Source organism: Mesoplodon bidens (assembly GCF_964165515.1).
Source record: "Mesoplodon bidens genome assembly, chromosome: 16".
Classification (NCBI taxonomy): domain Eukaryota; kingdom Metazoa; phylum Chordata; class Mammalia; order Artiodactyla; family Ziphiidae; genus Mesoplodon; species Mesoplodon bidens.
In genome coordinates, this window is record NC_138173.1 from 31,163,066 (window position 1) to 31,178,250 (window position 15,185).

The 15,185-nt window shown below is 34.4% G+C and overlaps 1 protein-coding gene across 1 annotated transcript in view; it reads right to left on the bottom strand.

Annotated features, from left to right (window-relative positions):
• Nucleotides 1–1,701: 1,701 nt before the first annotated feature.
• The window catches only part of MMP16 (matrix metallopeptidase 16), a 347,840-nt gene continuing 334,356 nt past the window's right edge, over nucleotides 1,702–15,185 (bottom strand). The window contains exons 9-10 of the mRNA XM_081258113.1: nucleotides 9,245–9,360; nucleotides 1,702–2,769 (exon numbers count right to left, since the gene is read on the bottom strand). Of these exons, the coding sequence (XP_081114239.1) occupies nucleotides 2,435–2,769; nucleotides 9,245–9,360 (451 nt within the window). The 3' untranslated portion in view covers nucleotides 1,702–2,434. The remainder of the gene's footprint in view (nucleotides 2,770–9,244; nucleotides 9,361–15,185) is intronic.

Consider the following 15,185-nt stretch of genomic DNA (forward strand, 5'->3'; position numbering starts at 1 on the left):
CTGTCCATGATTACAAAATATTTTCCCCAACCAAAACATAAACATGTAGTTTAACTGAGAGGCATTCTAATTTTCATGCTATGTTGAGTATAAATACAAATTCAAGGCAGCCAAACCATCCATTTCCAAATAAGAATGTACACCTACACTCATTAAAATCATCTGGAAATGTGTATTATTAGCAAATGAGTAAGAAATTTTCACTAGTATAAAATTCCTGCTTTATATAAAAGCCACATTGGCCTTTCAAGTATTTTGAGTTTTTTTCCCCCCATAGTTCTATATTTGTACTAAAATGATGAATTTAGACTTGAAATTATATTAAAGGAAAATTAAAAGTCACTTCTACCTATAGGGCATTTTTAAAGTGTGCGTGTAAAGAGCAAAGTGTTCATCTGCAGATCCACCGTCAACACTCCTTCTCTCTCCACTCTAAGGAAATAGCTCATGCTTACTAGGTTTTTAGAGAACAATTAACACTCCAATGGAGAAGCAACGCAAGATTTCCTGTTTGTGCCAGTTTGCAAGTTAAAGGTCAAAGGGCAAAGACATAGAACAGGACTTGTCAAGGAAAATTTTCACAGAAGGTAATGTTTAAGTTTTTGTTAATGACAGTCAACAGATCAATAATCAACTTCAAGGCAAGCTGTTCATTGTTTCAAAAGCTAATCCCCTCAAGAGCTGGCTTTCACACAAAGCCAATGTCTGACTCATGGGGTGCATTCGTTCTGACCATCTCTAATAAGTTCACAGCCCAGTGGCTGTAAAGCCTTTCACTGCAAGAAGCAGCGCCTAAAAATCAATTAAGAGGTCTGTCAGTTGCTGACTTTTCTCTAGGAAAAAAATATTGATACAAACCTGCTCTGCAGGTCACCTGAAAATGACAATACTGCTGTTAGGACAAATTACACTCAACAATGAAATGCTTTGGTGGTCTCTTGGCTCTGTCAGCTATCAAATGGATGGCTAAATGCCAGAAGCCACACTAACCCTTTGAGAACTATGATTGACATGCGATAGGTAGCTAATACACTGGAGGATATTCATGCAATCTCAGAGTCATCATTTTAATTCATTCTTTAGAGGGCGATGCTAACGGCATCTTCCACGGCAAATTGAGTTTTCATGCAATGGATTTTAAAACATAAATTGTGTTGTGTGTTGTGCCTAACAACAACAACAACAAAGACAGGCTGTTATAATCAGTTGTTCAAATAAAATTTCACCCTTACAAGATATTTAATAAGATACCTTTTTATTTGCCTGAAAAACTTTGGCAAGTAACATCATTTCTGTTTGTTATAAATGCATTTATGTAGTAGTGTGAATCACTTAAAAATTACATGGGGTTATAGGATACCTGTTTTAAAAACCTGAACTTCTTGAACCTGTGCCTGTTTTTACCATTGCCCAGTTCAATAATTTACCAGATCCTAAGACTCTGAAAGCTGATTTGATAGTTCTCAAAGGGTTACACCAACGTATTACTAGTGTCACATATCCTTATAAAGTAACTGCCACTTTAAACCACTTTAAAGACATACTGCTTTTTGCTCCACTTATAATGAATATTCCTGACAGACCCATGGAAGGCCTGGGGCAGTGGCCTAATACAACTTGGGGAGATTTTCACAATGATGTAGGGGTAAGGTGGCAGGAAGGGGTTTAGAAACCCTTCAAAACAATGAAAAGGTCCCATTTGAAGATAGCTGTGAATATAAATGTGATGAAACATTAAGAACATAGCTGAGAACAGCTGTATAAAACGAAAAATGGATGTAGTATTAAGGCTGTTACAATATTGCAGATATTTTGGCCCCTTGTTTGTTGGAAAATGGCTGTCCCAACAGTCTAAAGTCCTGCATGTGTATTACAGGTCTCCCACCTGACAAAAACGAAGCATAGGAGACTGTCCATAGCAGTCAGAGAGCTATCTTCTTTGGAGACAAAGCTGTTTTGGGTCTTCACACTTTCCTGAACGTTCAATTGTGGGTATTTTGTTTAACCTTTTCTTATTTCCTTGCTGTAAAGCAAAAATTTGTGGGTTTTCCCTTTTGCTTTTTTCCCCCAGAAATGGGCTCAGACATCAGAAAAAAACATATTAGAAACCTTTAAGAAGAATCTTTTCTTCTTTTTTCTCTTTAAGTAATCCTGAAAATTTACTGGGCATTGAGCGTGCAGAGGAAAGGCCTAGAACTGAATGACAAAAAAAGACAAAGGACTGAAGAACGGCAGGTACTGTGCATCATGGAAGCTTCCCCATGAGTGCGTTTCCATTCATGTGCAGGACCAACAACCCTCTGGGTTTGAAAGGTCAGCCCCAAATCAGGCTGCCACAAGCCTGCTCCTAGCTAGGAAACAGCATAACAGCTCTTGTCTTGAATCTCAAGTTATCACAAACTCCTAGAAAAGAAAGAAAGGAAAAAACCCTACATCACACCCACTCTTGCATAGAGCGTTTACAGTACAGTATGTGGCGGGGTGTTCCTTTCCTCTTGAACTGGAACACAGTGTAAACCAATACAAGGAGGCATAAGGCCAAGATGCAGGGAATGACAATAGCTATGGCTTTCACAGTGCTGGCTGTGTTGTCCAGTTTGATGACAATGTCTACATCATCTGGTGGGCTGTGTCCTTCTTTATCTCTGTCTGTTGGTCCATCACAGCCCATAAAATCCTTGAGGATGGATCTGGGATATCCAGGTTCTACCTTGAGTATCTGGTTGTTGAATTTCCAATACTCCTTTCCTTTGTAGAAATACGTAAAGCCTGGTGGGGGGGAAACACACACACACAGGAACCACTTATTTGTAAAAGTGTATATGTATAGAAATTTAATTAAATAGGCAACTTAAAAGATGTATGTTAAAGCCACTCAATTTTTGTAGGAAGAAAACACTATTCCCAGATCAGCTGTCTACTGAAATTGATCTGACTCTTGTGCTCCAGAAACTGTGCCCTCAAATGCCTAGGGAAAGCTCAGCTGAAAGAGAGAAATAATATTTGCACAGAGTTGTTGAAAGACCATGCTTTATACATCTACTCTTAGTCTACACTGCAAAGAGAACTTCATCCTGTTGCTTGCTTATAGTATTGTTGGTACAGAATTACACATTAGTGTGAGAGTATCAACCTGTATTGAAAGATGCTGAAACAGCCTTATAAACAGAAGCCCTGTTTGCCCTCATGCAGCTATTGAGGACATTGTACAATACATCATAAGGAAGCGTCTCCATGAAACACCTCAAAGGAAATTTCTAATCATCTTAGCATCAGGAATAGTTGTACTCCTCCTAAGGAACAAGTTTGTTCTTGTCATTTGGAAAAGAAATCACAAGAAATCATAAATCACGAAACTAGATGTGATTTCCTTTGTATGCTAGGAATTTTAATAATTAAATGGGTATTTATTGTATTTTGTGCAGTAACCTTTTGCAGCTCTAGGCCATGCCCATTTTATCTCTTCTTTTGTCCTCATTATTATGTCCTCATAACATTATCTTATGTTAATTTTTTATCATCTAGCTACATTTTACAGAACTTCTAAAGCTATTATTAATCCTTTTAGAGTAAAGGATGAATAAAATATAAATAAATCTATAATTCTATCTTTAATACTTCCAACTAACATATATTTCATGGGGGAGGAGGTAGTACGTAGAAGTCTCAAGTAACTTAGCAACACATATGATTTATATTCTAAAACATTATGGATGCAGATAATAGATTTGTAAACTTGTGACAATTAAACTACAAATATGTGTCTTTCTTAGGACTATTCTCTTAACTTTTGTTTTTTTTTCCCCTGGGAACAAGCCTAGGTTTTTCTTTCTGTCCATATCTCTTTCATGTCAAGTTTCTTTGTGACTTTGAGATAAAATTCAGGAAAATAAGAAATGTTTTAATGTTATAATCACTTAAAAACTATATTTTGGGAGATGTCTAATTTTGAATAGTATGCCTACTTTTGAGTTAATAATCATTAATGAGGGTTTTCCCCCTTCATTATTGAGCACTTATTATGGAAGAATCACTGTGTTAAAAACTTAGTAAATGACATCTTTTAATCCTTATAAACACTCTGTCAGGTAGAATTAGCTACCTATACTTTTCAGGCAAAGACACAGAAGCTCAGATAAAATGATATGCCCTAGTCCCGTTGAAAAAAGAATTTAAATCTTGGTCTAGCTTTAGAGCCTGAATCTTAATGATTTTTCTAAAGCCGGGTCCTTTAGAGATTTTTGTCTTTTCACAAATACTCCTTGGTTCAAAATCACAGGTGGTGATAGACAGCACTCCTAAATCAATAACAACAAAAAACTCTGACATCTCTCAGAAACTTTCAGCTAGGATAGACCATCCCTTCAGGTCACTTCATTCTAGAAATCATTCTGTTCAATGCCATGAAAATCAGCCGTTGCTTTTAGTTTTGAAGGGCAGTTTTGCAACCAGAACAAATTGCCAAGTGAAAACAGGTGTATGTAGATTCAAATTTTTCTGCAGAGAGCTGGCATTTGATCACGCTAATAAACTCCAACATAATTATTCAGCAAGCTTGGATAAAGAAATGTCGAGGGCCTGCCAAATAAAGTGCATTAGATGATTATAGTTGAATAATGACATTGATCTAGAATGAAACAGACCTTCCAGACAGGTGAATGTACTTCTTATATTTGTAAACTGGAAACCAACAGCTGGAAGTGTCCTCATCTTTAATTTTTAGTCAAAGCTAATTACTATGAAACTACTGGGTATCATATAAAAATTCAGAAGTTTCCATTTTCATATTTATCATGTTTGCAGGCCAAGTTTTATACTAACACACTCCATATACAGTAGAATTGTAGTAGGCTGAATACACTTGTTAGAGGTAAGAAGTCTAGTCATCAGGAGTTAAGAGAATAAAAGTAATTGAAAAGAAGTAGCCTAAAATCTTGATAATAGAAATCTGTCAAACGTTGATCCTGAAAAATTCATCTCATTCAATAATTTTTTAACTGTTTATGAAATATCAGTGGGTTGAAGAAACGTTTATATACTTTTTTTTCTATTGTGAGTAGCTTTGATGTTATAATCTTATAGATGTTATGCTTACTAAGAGTAGAAACTTCAGATGAACTCTTACCTGAAGTATCATTTTTGAGAAATTCTGAGGTAGAAGTCAGTTAGGCTGTAATGAATTATGTGATGACTTTTTTTTTCTTGTATTTGATTGGTTTTCACTGGTGACTGTTCTATTGTTTAGTCCTAAAATGTAAGGAAAAATTGTCTACCATAGCTGTCGTGTTATAACTTCATAGAAGATCCTACATAGCAGTGCCTGTGTGTTCTCTCTGTTTTCCACTATTGTATATGTATTAGTAAAATGTTAATTAATGTTTAACAAATGTGAATGAATAACCTGGGTCTTGTGAAAATATTTGTTTGAATCCCACGTGTAGATTTTAACAGAGCATAAGGGTCGGGGTAGAGAATTAATACACCAACAGAATCAAGAGTCAAACTATTTTAACAGGCTAAAAGTGGAGCTATAATCAGTAAAATAAAATGCAGCAGTGTTAAAGCAGAATCTTGTATTAACCTTAAAATTTCATTTTCTAAGGAGAGAATATAGAATACCTAGGAGGCAGGGCCTGACAGCAAGTAACTTAGAGATTTGAAGGCAGGTAAATGCAGCGATTATTTACTACAATTTTAGTATAAGTTAAAAACTCATGTTATTGCTTAAAACACTGTCAAAATCAAGAAGAAATAATTCATATATATATATATATATATATATATGGCATAAGTCATATCATTTGGATTATTGTAGCTATTTTCAGGGGCTAAAAATAAAGAGGAAAATAAGAAAATTGTTAAATTAAGATGGTTACAGGTGAAAACTGGAATGATGATGGATTAGAAAGCTACATTCTGAGAAAGCCTAAGGTATATCTAATATGACAAAATGAAAAATCTGGCCAGACATGACAGATTGTCAATGACCTTAATGATATAATGTAGGAAAAGATGTTTTAATTTTTCCTCTTTGGAGAGAGTGCCTTAGAGCAATTCAGTGAGGCTAGAATGGTCTAGTTTCAAACCGTAGACAAAATATCACCACTTTCATGATCATGAGTAAGTTAATTAAACTAGCTGATGCTGTTTTCCTCATTCATAAATAATTATAAATGAGGTAAAGAGGTATTTGTGTTGGACTATTAAATTAGATAAAAGATTTATGTAGCACAACTGATAGATGGTGGGAAGTCAGTAAATCGCACCACACATTCACATTTCATTGGCCAAGGTGACAGAAATAATATCAATAGGTATTATAGGAAGGCATATTCCACCTTAATATGAAAACATCCTTCAAAAATCTATAGCTCAATTTTAAGCTTCTGGGATTTTTTTTTTTTTTTGAAAACTATCATAAAGAGAAGATCCCTAAGAAGAAATTCCTACCTTGGTGGAAGGGTGAGGAATTAGAGAAAACATTTCATTGCTCTATCATCTCTGATTTTATGACCATCAAGTATCATGTGCATGGACTTATCCTTATACGGAATTGCTTTGAGTATATAAATTTATTTATATCTATATAAAAATGTGTCTTTACTCAATAAATTGAACTTGCTCTTCTCTATAAAAAACATAAGGGAAGAAGTTATGTATAATTTGAGTTCAAGGTAAAAAAACACAAGCATGAGATTTGAATAGAGAATTAAAAATGGAGAATTTGCTATTGGTAGACTATCTAGACTAAGATGTTCCAGATTGATTAATATCACTACCCTACAGAACAAGGTTTTCAAACAAATAGGTGATCTCCTTCACTGCAGGGAGTGAAGGTCTAGAGTAATGGAAGGGGTAAAATTAATTTCAACAACTAATGTTTATTGAATGGTTACTACGTAACTGCATTTGAAGAGTTTACACTAGAGGGGATAACAAACAGGCATATAAATTGATTGTTGTAATATGAGATTTTGAGTGCAAGGGATGGTGTACCAAAAAGGATATTCAAGGATTCCTGAAAGATCAAAAGTGAGCTCAATGTTGAAGGATATCAAAGAAAGGGCTGGACCAGGTAAGGTACAGAAGACATAGATATGTTGAAGTTTCATCTGTAGTTTTTTGTCATTTGTAAGCACTGGTTTTTCCAACATGTTTTGTTTTTTTTTGTTTTTTGCCAGCATTTTACAAAGTTATTCTTTGCCATGTGAAAAGAAAATATTAAATTCTGAATGTAAGGAAACCATTTATATTAAACAAATATTATTTTAAGATGGACAAGAATATGAAAAAGCATGGGGCAAGATGCAGCCAGAAGATTTTTTATCTTTATATAATTATGATTTATTTCCAGAGAACCTGAATCAAATCTCAAATTTTAATGGACTTGCAAATAGAAACAGGGAAAAAAAAAACAGTTAATATGCTAAGGAATTAAGGTTATGTGTACTTTTTCAATCTTTTGAAATAATTATTACTTATTTTAAAAGTTATTTTTATTATAAAAGTTATATTCATTTTAGAATATTAATAAAGGAAAGAAATTGAAAAACATTTTATCAAACTTGCTATATTTAATCACTGGTAAGATCTTGGCTTAATTTTCTTTGCATATATTTGTGCATAGTGTATGATAACTTTTATTGAGGGCAGTCTAGAGCAGTGGTTGAACTTCTGTAAATGTAAGCTAGAGTTGGTTTTATCTGGGCTGAAACAACCCCCTTTAATCTAACCTCAAGAAATCTCTCCCCCTTAGATTCTTGGTGACAGCTCTAATTTTAGGGGATCATCTCAGTTTTCTACTTTCCATGTGATTATGTTTCACGTTTTTTCACTTCTTTTTCTTCTGCATCTGCATAGTTTGTGTAGTTTTTTGCCATATATTGATATGGTTTTACTGCCTCCAATTTGACTGCATTGTAACTTTATTTTCTTATTGATTTCCTTTTTATCTCAGATAGATATGTTTCATCTCAATCTGTCCTCTCCTGTGGATTTCTGCTTTTGTCACATACAGGCTATATCTTAACTTGGTCCTTTAATTCTCTGAACCAATAGAATACACAAAAAACTATAATTCCAATAAGTGCTATAATCAGGGCTTCAAGGTTCTTTTTGACTTAGCATACAGTGTTTTACTTGTGGGATATCATTACACAGAATGTAGTATAAATTACATATAACAATGGTCAAAACACAGTTTGTGTTTGATTTTTCTGATTGGTGTCATCCTGGGTGTCAGTTCCTTCAAGCTTGTACTCAGTGTAAAGCTTTCTTAAACTCTGGCAATTTGCTGATGATCAGCCATTGTTTTCAGTGAGTCGTGTCAATTTTTCATTTTCCCCTGTTTCTTCATTAATTTTTTTCGATATTCCTCTCCCAGATGCATTTAATTTTCCTCTTGCAAGTGATGTTATTTTGTTCTTGTTGCATATATGTTATAGACTTTTCATGCTATTTAGGACTCACATAATGTATTATTTTCTTCTCTTTCCTATTATAAATCATCTGAGAGGGTATTTTCTTTTTCTCTGTATTTCAGTTTGATGTCACTTTCCTTTGTTCTGGAATATTGTGTATAAATTTTATTTTGAATTATTATTATTATGGTTTATTTCTACTTACTAATCCCTGAATGCGGAGAGAAGTGTTCAAACTTTACCAACAGGTACAGGAGTATTGATTACCCATTGCTTGGCTAACTTCCCTTAGGATCTGGTTGAATCCCGAATCCTGAGATGGAGAGCAGAGCAGCTCTGTGATCTGTTTCTGTTATTAAGCAATCATACATCTACTCTAGCCTTACTGTATTGAACTGGGATCTTTCTTGTTTGCTGACACTATAGGCCAAAGGCACACATGAAAAATTATAATCCTCAACATGCTGTACAATCCTCAGCTCACATTTATAACATATCTTCTTTGTGACCAGCTCCTGTCCCACATATGTCTGTTATTATTATCTTTACATGAATTTTAGTAGAAAATAGGTGAGGTTACTTCAAAGGAATTAACACTCTTCATTTTTAAAAATTACTTTTTTTTATAAACTAAAATATGTTGAGGTTAAAAAAACGTCTTGAGCGTAATATTAAATATAAATCTATGAAGGAAATTTTATATAAATATAATATGAGATAGCCCTAGTATGTTACTTTCTAACCATTTAACATAGTGAACAAGTAGGATCGATTATTCAACTACTTAGTAAGCTCATGAAATATATAATGCACATGTTGCATACCATTTTCTTTGTGCACAAAGGCTCCCTGAGGAGATTCGGGGATACCTTTCCAGACTGTGATTGGTTTGGGATAGCCAGGATCCATGGTTTTCATTTCTTCACTATATCTCCAATACCTGAAAAGGATAAATAAACAACAACAACACATGCATAGGAAAGACAATTATGTATACAAACAATAACAGCTAGCTAGCATTCATTAAATCCTTGCTGCATGCTACCTATGTACTTGTTAGTGATTTACAGAACTGATTTAAATCATGCAAGGACAGTGTACACAATTTATTCTGTTTCCTTTTTAGAATATGCTAAAAATGGATATGTTATTTTATATTTCTTCAGTCTGCTAAAAATTAACTTTAAAATTCTAGCTAAGCATAGTTACAATTCAAAAGGGTATCACCAACCTATGTAGAAATCAGAGGTTTTCATGATTTTAAAAAATCTTACTTAGGCACCAGAATACGTCATTTGAAATAAGCATAATCTTGATCCATTTACCCATTCATTTATTTAACAAATATTTAATGAGAACCTACTGTGTTTCTAGAATTATTGTAGGTGCCAGCGATACAACCTTGGACAAAAGAGGCATGCCCCAGCTCTTACCAATCTTACATTTTAGGATATGTAGAGATTACAGGAAAAAAAATTGTCAATAAGTGTATACTATCATAGGAGGTGGTAAGATCTATTAAGAAAACAAAGCAGAAAAAGTTATCTAAGAATATGTGTCAGCCATTTTAAAGTACTGGATAGCAAGGTCTTTGATAAGCCGTTGTTTGAGCAGAGAGCAGAAAGAAGTGAGAAGCAACATTCTGTAGTTTTGAGGAGCATAACATTTCACGTGGAGTAACTAATTATCAAAAGTTTCTGTGGCAGGCATAAGCCTGGAGCACTTGAGCATCCACAGTGAGGCTAGAGTGACTAGAATTGAGTTAGCAAAAGGGAGACAAGGTCAGAGTGGGAACCAGCACCTGTGATTAGATAGACCCTTAATCTATGGCAAAACCTTTTGTTTTCCTCTAAGAGAGATGTGAAGGCAATGAAGAGTTTGAGCAGAAGACCTTCAAGATATGGCTTATTTTTGAAAGGAACACACTGCTGCTATGAGTTAAACAGATGGAAGGAAGTAAAGTAGAAGAGATACCAGTTAAGATGTCATTTCAGTAATCCTTGGGCTAGAATGTGTACTGAAGAACTGATGATAATTCAAGGGATTGGGATATTATTTTGAAGAAAAAGCCCAAAGAGCTTACTAATGGATTGAATGCAGTATGTGAGAGAACGAAGTTGAGCATAACTCAAGAATTTGGGGCCTGAACAACCAGAAGAATAATGTTGCCATTCAGTGAGATAAGGAAGCATGGAAAGGTAAGTTAAGGAGGTTTGAGGAATTGTGAGTTTGACTTTAAGCATGTTAAAATCAGATGCCTGTTAAACATCAAAGTAGTTGTTGATGAAGCAATTGGGTATATGACTGTAGACTTTAGGGCAAGTCTTGACTAGAGTCCTTGGTGTATAGATGGATAAACAGATAAAAGCAAAACTTGCTAAGAGTCAGAACTCTCAGAACTCTCATCCCTTCACAGGGTGGCCATTGGGCCACTTTCGCAGACCCACTAGATATCTAAGGAACAAATTGTGAACCTCCCTACTTTGGATCACTCATTATTGCCTATATGTTCTAAGAGTCAAAAATTTTATGTCCAAATGTTCAAAAGGATTGACAATACTGGGGTGAAACCATTGGGAGTTCACAGTGATATTGCCTATTTTAGGGCAGGCATAATGCTCTATACATTATATCAAATGTTTATTCACTATAAACTCCTGAGAGAATTGTCATTGTCTCCGTTTGAGAGAGGAGAATTCTTGGAGGACAATGACTTATAACCAGTCTGTTCCATTTCAAAAGTCACTATTCTTTCTTCTACACATAACAAATATGTTTGACAACATTTTCTCCCCTGCACCACTAAACAGCTCTTAACATATGCTAAAGGTAGCATTTCACCAACAGATTTGTGAAGTAACACACAATGCATTATCTTGGGATTAGGCATTTAGCTTAAATCAGAAAAAGAAAAAAAAATCCAGTCTTTTCTGTATATTCTCTTGTTTCAGGTCTATGGAGAATCCTTCATCTACAGAACTGTGGAATCTTGTAAAGAATGTTTTGCTATAGATTCCCAGATACCTCAGATAAGTAACATGTGGAATATTAGCACTTCCTTCATCTTCAGTGTTCACATGGAAAAGAAAAAAAAGATTGTTTCAGGATGTATCCCAATAATAAGCCACAAGGCAGATTTTATCCAGACAGGAAAACACACTGTAGAGGTGTTTGTCATAGATTCTTATCACATAGAAGATAAGGGCAGATTTGATAGAGAGATCAGGAAAAGCTTCAGGGAGAAACACTGAGCTGAAATAACGGTAGTCAGGCCTATCTTTCTGAAGAAGACAAGTAGGGAGCGCAAAGTTCTACCAAAACTAATGTATATTTTCTTTCATGGAAACATCTGCTTTTAAGTTATTTTTGAATATTCCTCTATCACAGAACAGGCTGCGATGAATATAGCATGGTTAATGAGGTTGAGATTGCACTCAGAATTTCCAGATTTCTTCTCTCATGTAAATATTTCAATGGGATTTACAATAGTCATATATATTAACTGTTTCCTGAAGTTGATCATAAAAAAAACTTCTCACAGAGAAACCATCAAATACCTTATTTCACGGATTCTAAGATACATATTTTTTCACATTTCACATCTCTATTATAGGTATTTCACATCTCAATACTATGTCAGACTATACTGGGCAGAGTTTTCCCCTCAATGATAGATTAAATTATGATGTATCTTACAATAAAAGGCATTTTTAGATGACATAAACCATAACTTAAAGCAAGTTTTAAAATTTTGCTAACCCAGGAATAATTTAAAATCCTAGGGACAATGGGGTCACACTCTACGTATGATTGAAGGAAGATTACTACATATTCAGAAACCAGGTTTGTTCTCCAAGATGTAGTTATAACAATGTTCATGTAACAATACCTATTCTTCATGTAGTGCTTTGTAGCTATAAAGTAAATATATATATATATATATATATATATATATATATATATATATATATATATAATATTTTAATCTTATTTCACTAAAATCCCTCAAATATCTTTTATATTGCATATTAAAACATACTTATGCTGAGGTCCTAACATAGATATAGTATACATGGTCACGCAATTAAGTCAATGACAAAGCATTGGGCATCATATTATTCAAAAGTAATGTCTTAGTCACATTTGCTTTTCTTGAATGTTACAGAGTTGAAACTCAAACTAATGCTCTTTGATTCATAGTTTAGTACAATTTTCTACCACAGTAATGCTAGTGTTTCCCTTGACATAGCATTCTTACATTAATCTCCCTGTCATCTTACCCTCTTGGGGTCCTCACTCAAATTCTTAATGTTCATTGTGTCAATATAATTTTCCTTCATCCCTTGCACTATTTGCTTATAGATCCATTTGCCTACCAACACTTTTTTGAGCACTTATGTGAAAGACACATAAGAATTATTGAGATCACATTTCAAGAAAATATTTATGGAATGTGAATTTTATTGTACCCTCTAGTAGGAACATAATCCTGGTATGATTTTTTAAGGATAAAAGCAATTTTTCCCTCTTTCTGTTAGTAGATAATGCAAAACTATAACTTGACATCATTTCACCATCTTTGAAAAACTCAACATAAGATCGGACCCTCAGATTACCTGCTGTGTCAGCTTTGATATATGTCCAGGAAACTTCAATGTGATTAGAATCATCTAACTATATTCAATCATAATATTATTCAGTCTGTTATATTATTATATATACACATTATATCCAGCTGCCTTATAAAAATGGTGAGGCTTATTCATAAATATAGGTTTGCATTTTAATTTCTAACATATTTGAACATATTTCAACATGAACAAAAAAGCTCATCCCACTGATATTTTCCTCCCTGAAAAATAGGCTTATGGGTTCATTGAGAAGTATATTAGCATATTCACCTGGAACATTATGTAAATAAACCACTTGGAGGGGTTTATGATTTAGATATTATAATGGAAAAAAATTTGGAATTTTGTGCAGTAAGGTCAGCAAATGATAGTAGCTATTATAAATAAAGCTTATAGTTTTTTTCTTCTGATATATCAATAATCTCTGCAGTAGAATTATGACTTTAAATTGCTGATTCTTTGTGAAAAGCATTGTAAATCAATCCTTTAAAATAAATTATGAATGGAAATGGGCTATATTCATCATTTTTTAGATTTGATCATGAGTCATAACCATAAGACAAAACAGTTGTCTGTGTAATAGTATATAACAATTTCTTAAATTCCTTCTGTGTGAACAAATAAATGATATAGAAAATTCTGAAATGACATACTTTAATGTTTCTGGATACTGAACTCAAACTGAACAGAAAGTGACTCCAAGGTTGATTTCATATGATCCGGTCATTTCTTCATCCACTTTGTCTCATTTTCTTACTCTAGAGTCAGACTACTTGCCTCTGTTATCACAAAACCCAGGGCCACTTTTTTTCACACCCAAATAATCATACAAAATCTCTTTCTTCAGAAGCCTTATTAAAACAGAATTGAAAATATCATTTTGTACTGTGTTGGATAATTTTAAAAACACAGAAAGGAATTACTTCATAAACACACACCTTAAGCTATAGGAAATAAATGTATTTTTCTGTTTGGCTATTAGTAGTAATAATAATAAAACAAACCAAAATAGATCTAAATTTTGTCTTCTTTCTTTGAAAATGTCTTAAAGTCCTCAACAGTTCAGCCTAGAATGAAGTATGACAAGAGAGTCTTGGGTATATTTGTGAGAAGATGCTGAGATGATTTAGGAACATAGCATTTTAGAGCTAAATGCTATGAAGATCAAAATGTATCCGAGTATAAAATTATAGTATATTAAGAAAAGGACAAGTAGGAGTCTGAGGGACTGAGTTCCATGCTATATGTGAAACAGTGAAATTGGACATTTTAATCTGAATTTACAGATCTGTTTAAAGAACCATCATTTCATCGACACTTCTTTAGCTATCTCTATATTTATGAGATTGCACGTCCGCCCTTACTTTCAATACAATTTATATGAAATTACTTTCAGATCTGTGCCTCCAACCCACCTTTCCTTGTGAACTGTTACTACCTGCTTGATTTCTCTAATTGGTGTGTAAGCAGGTATCTCAAACCAAAAATGAACATTTCAAACTCTTTCTTTGCTACATCTTCAGAAGTGGCACCATCTATTCAATTAGTTAGGCAATAAACCTAGATGTTATCTTTGATTTGCTTTTCTCACCCCTAAAATCCAAGCCATAAAAAAAAAAACTTGTTGGGGCCTCCCTGGTGGCGCAGTGGTTGAGAGTCCGCCTGCCGATGCAGGGGATACGGGTTCGTGCCCCGGTCTGGGAGGATCCCATATGCCGCGGAGCGGCTGGGCCCGTGAGCCATGGCGGCTGAGCCTGCGCATCCGGAGCCTGTGCCCCACAACGGGAGAGGCCACAACAGTGAGAGGCCCGCGTACCGAAAAAAAAAAAAAAAAAAAACTTGTTATGATTACATACAAAATGTAAACTGTACTTTTTGCTCCATCTCCACTGCTACCATTGTGTCCCCCTGTACTATTTCAACAGCCTACCAATTAATCTCCTTGCTTCCACTTTTGAAGTCCATTCTTCACACGGAGGCCATAACGATGTTTTTGAATACACATCAGAACACGCACTTTCCTGTTGAAAACCCTCCAATGTTTTCCATTGTACTTAAAATTAAAAAATCCAGTCTTTGCCATGTTCAACAGGGCCTCGTAATCTGGTCCCTGCTTACATGTGTGACCTCCTTG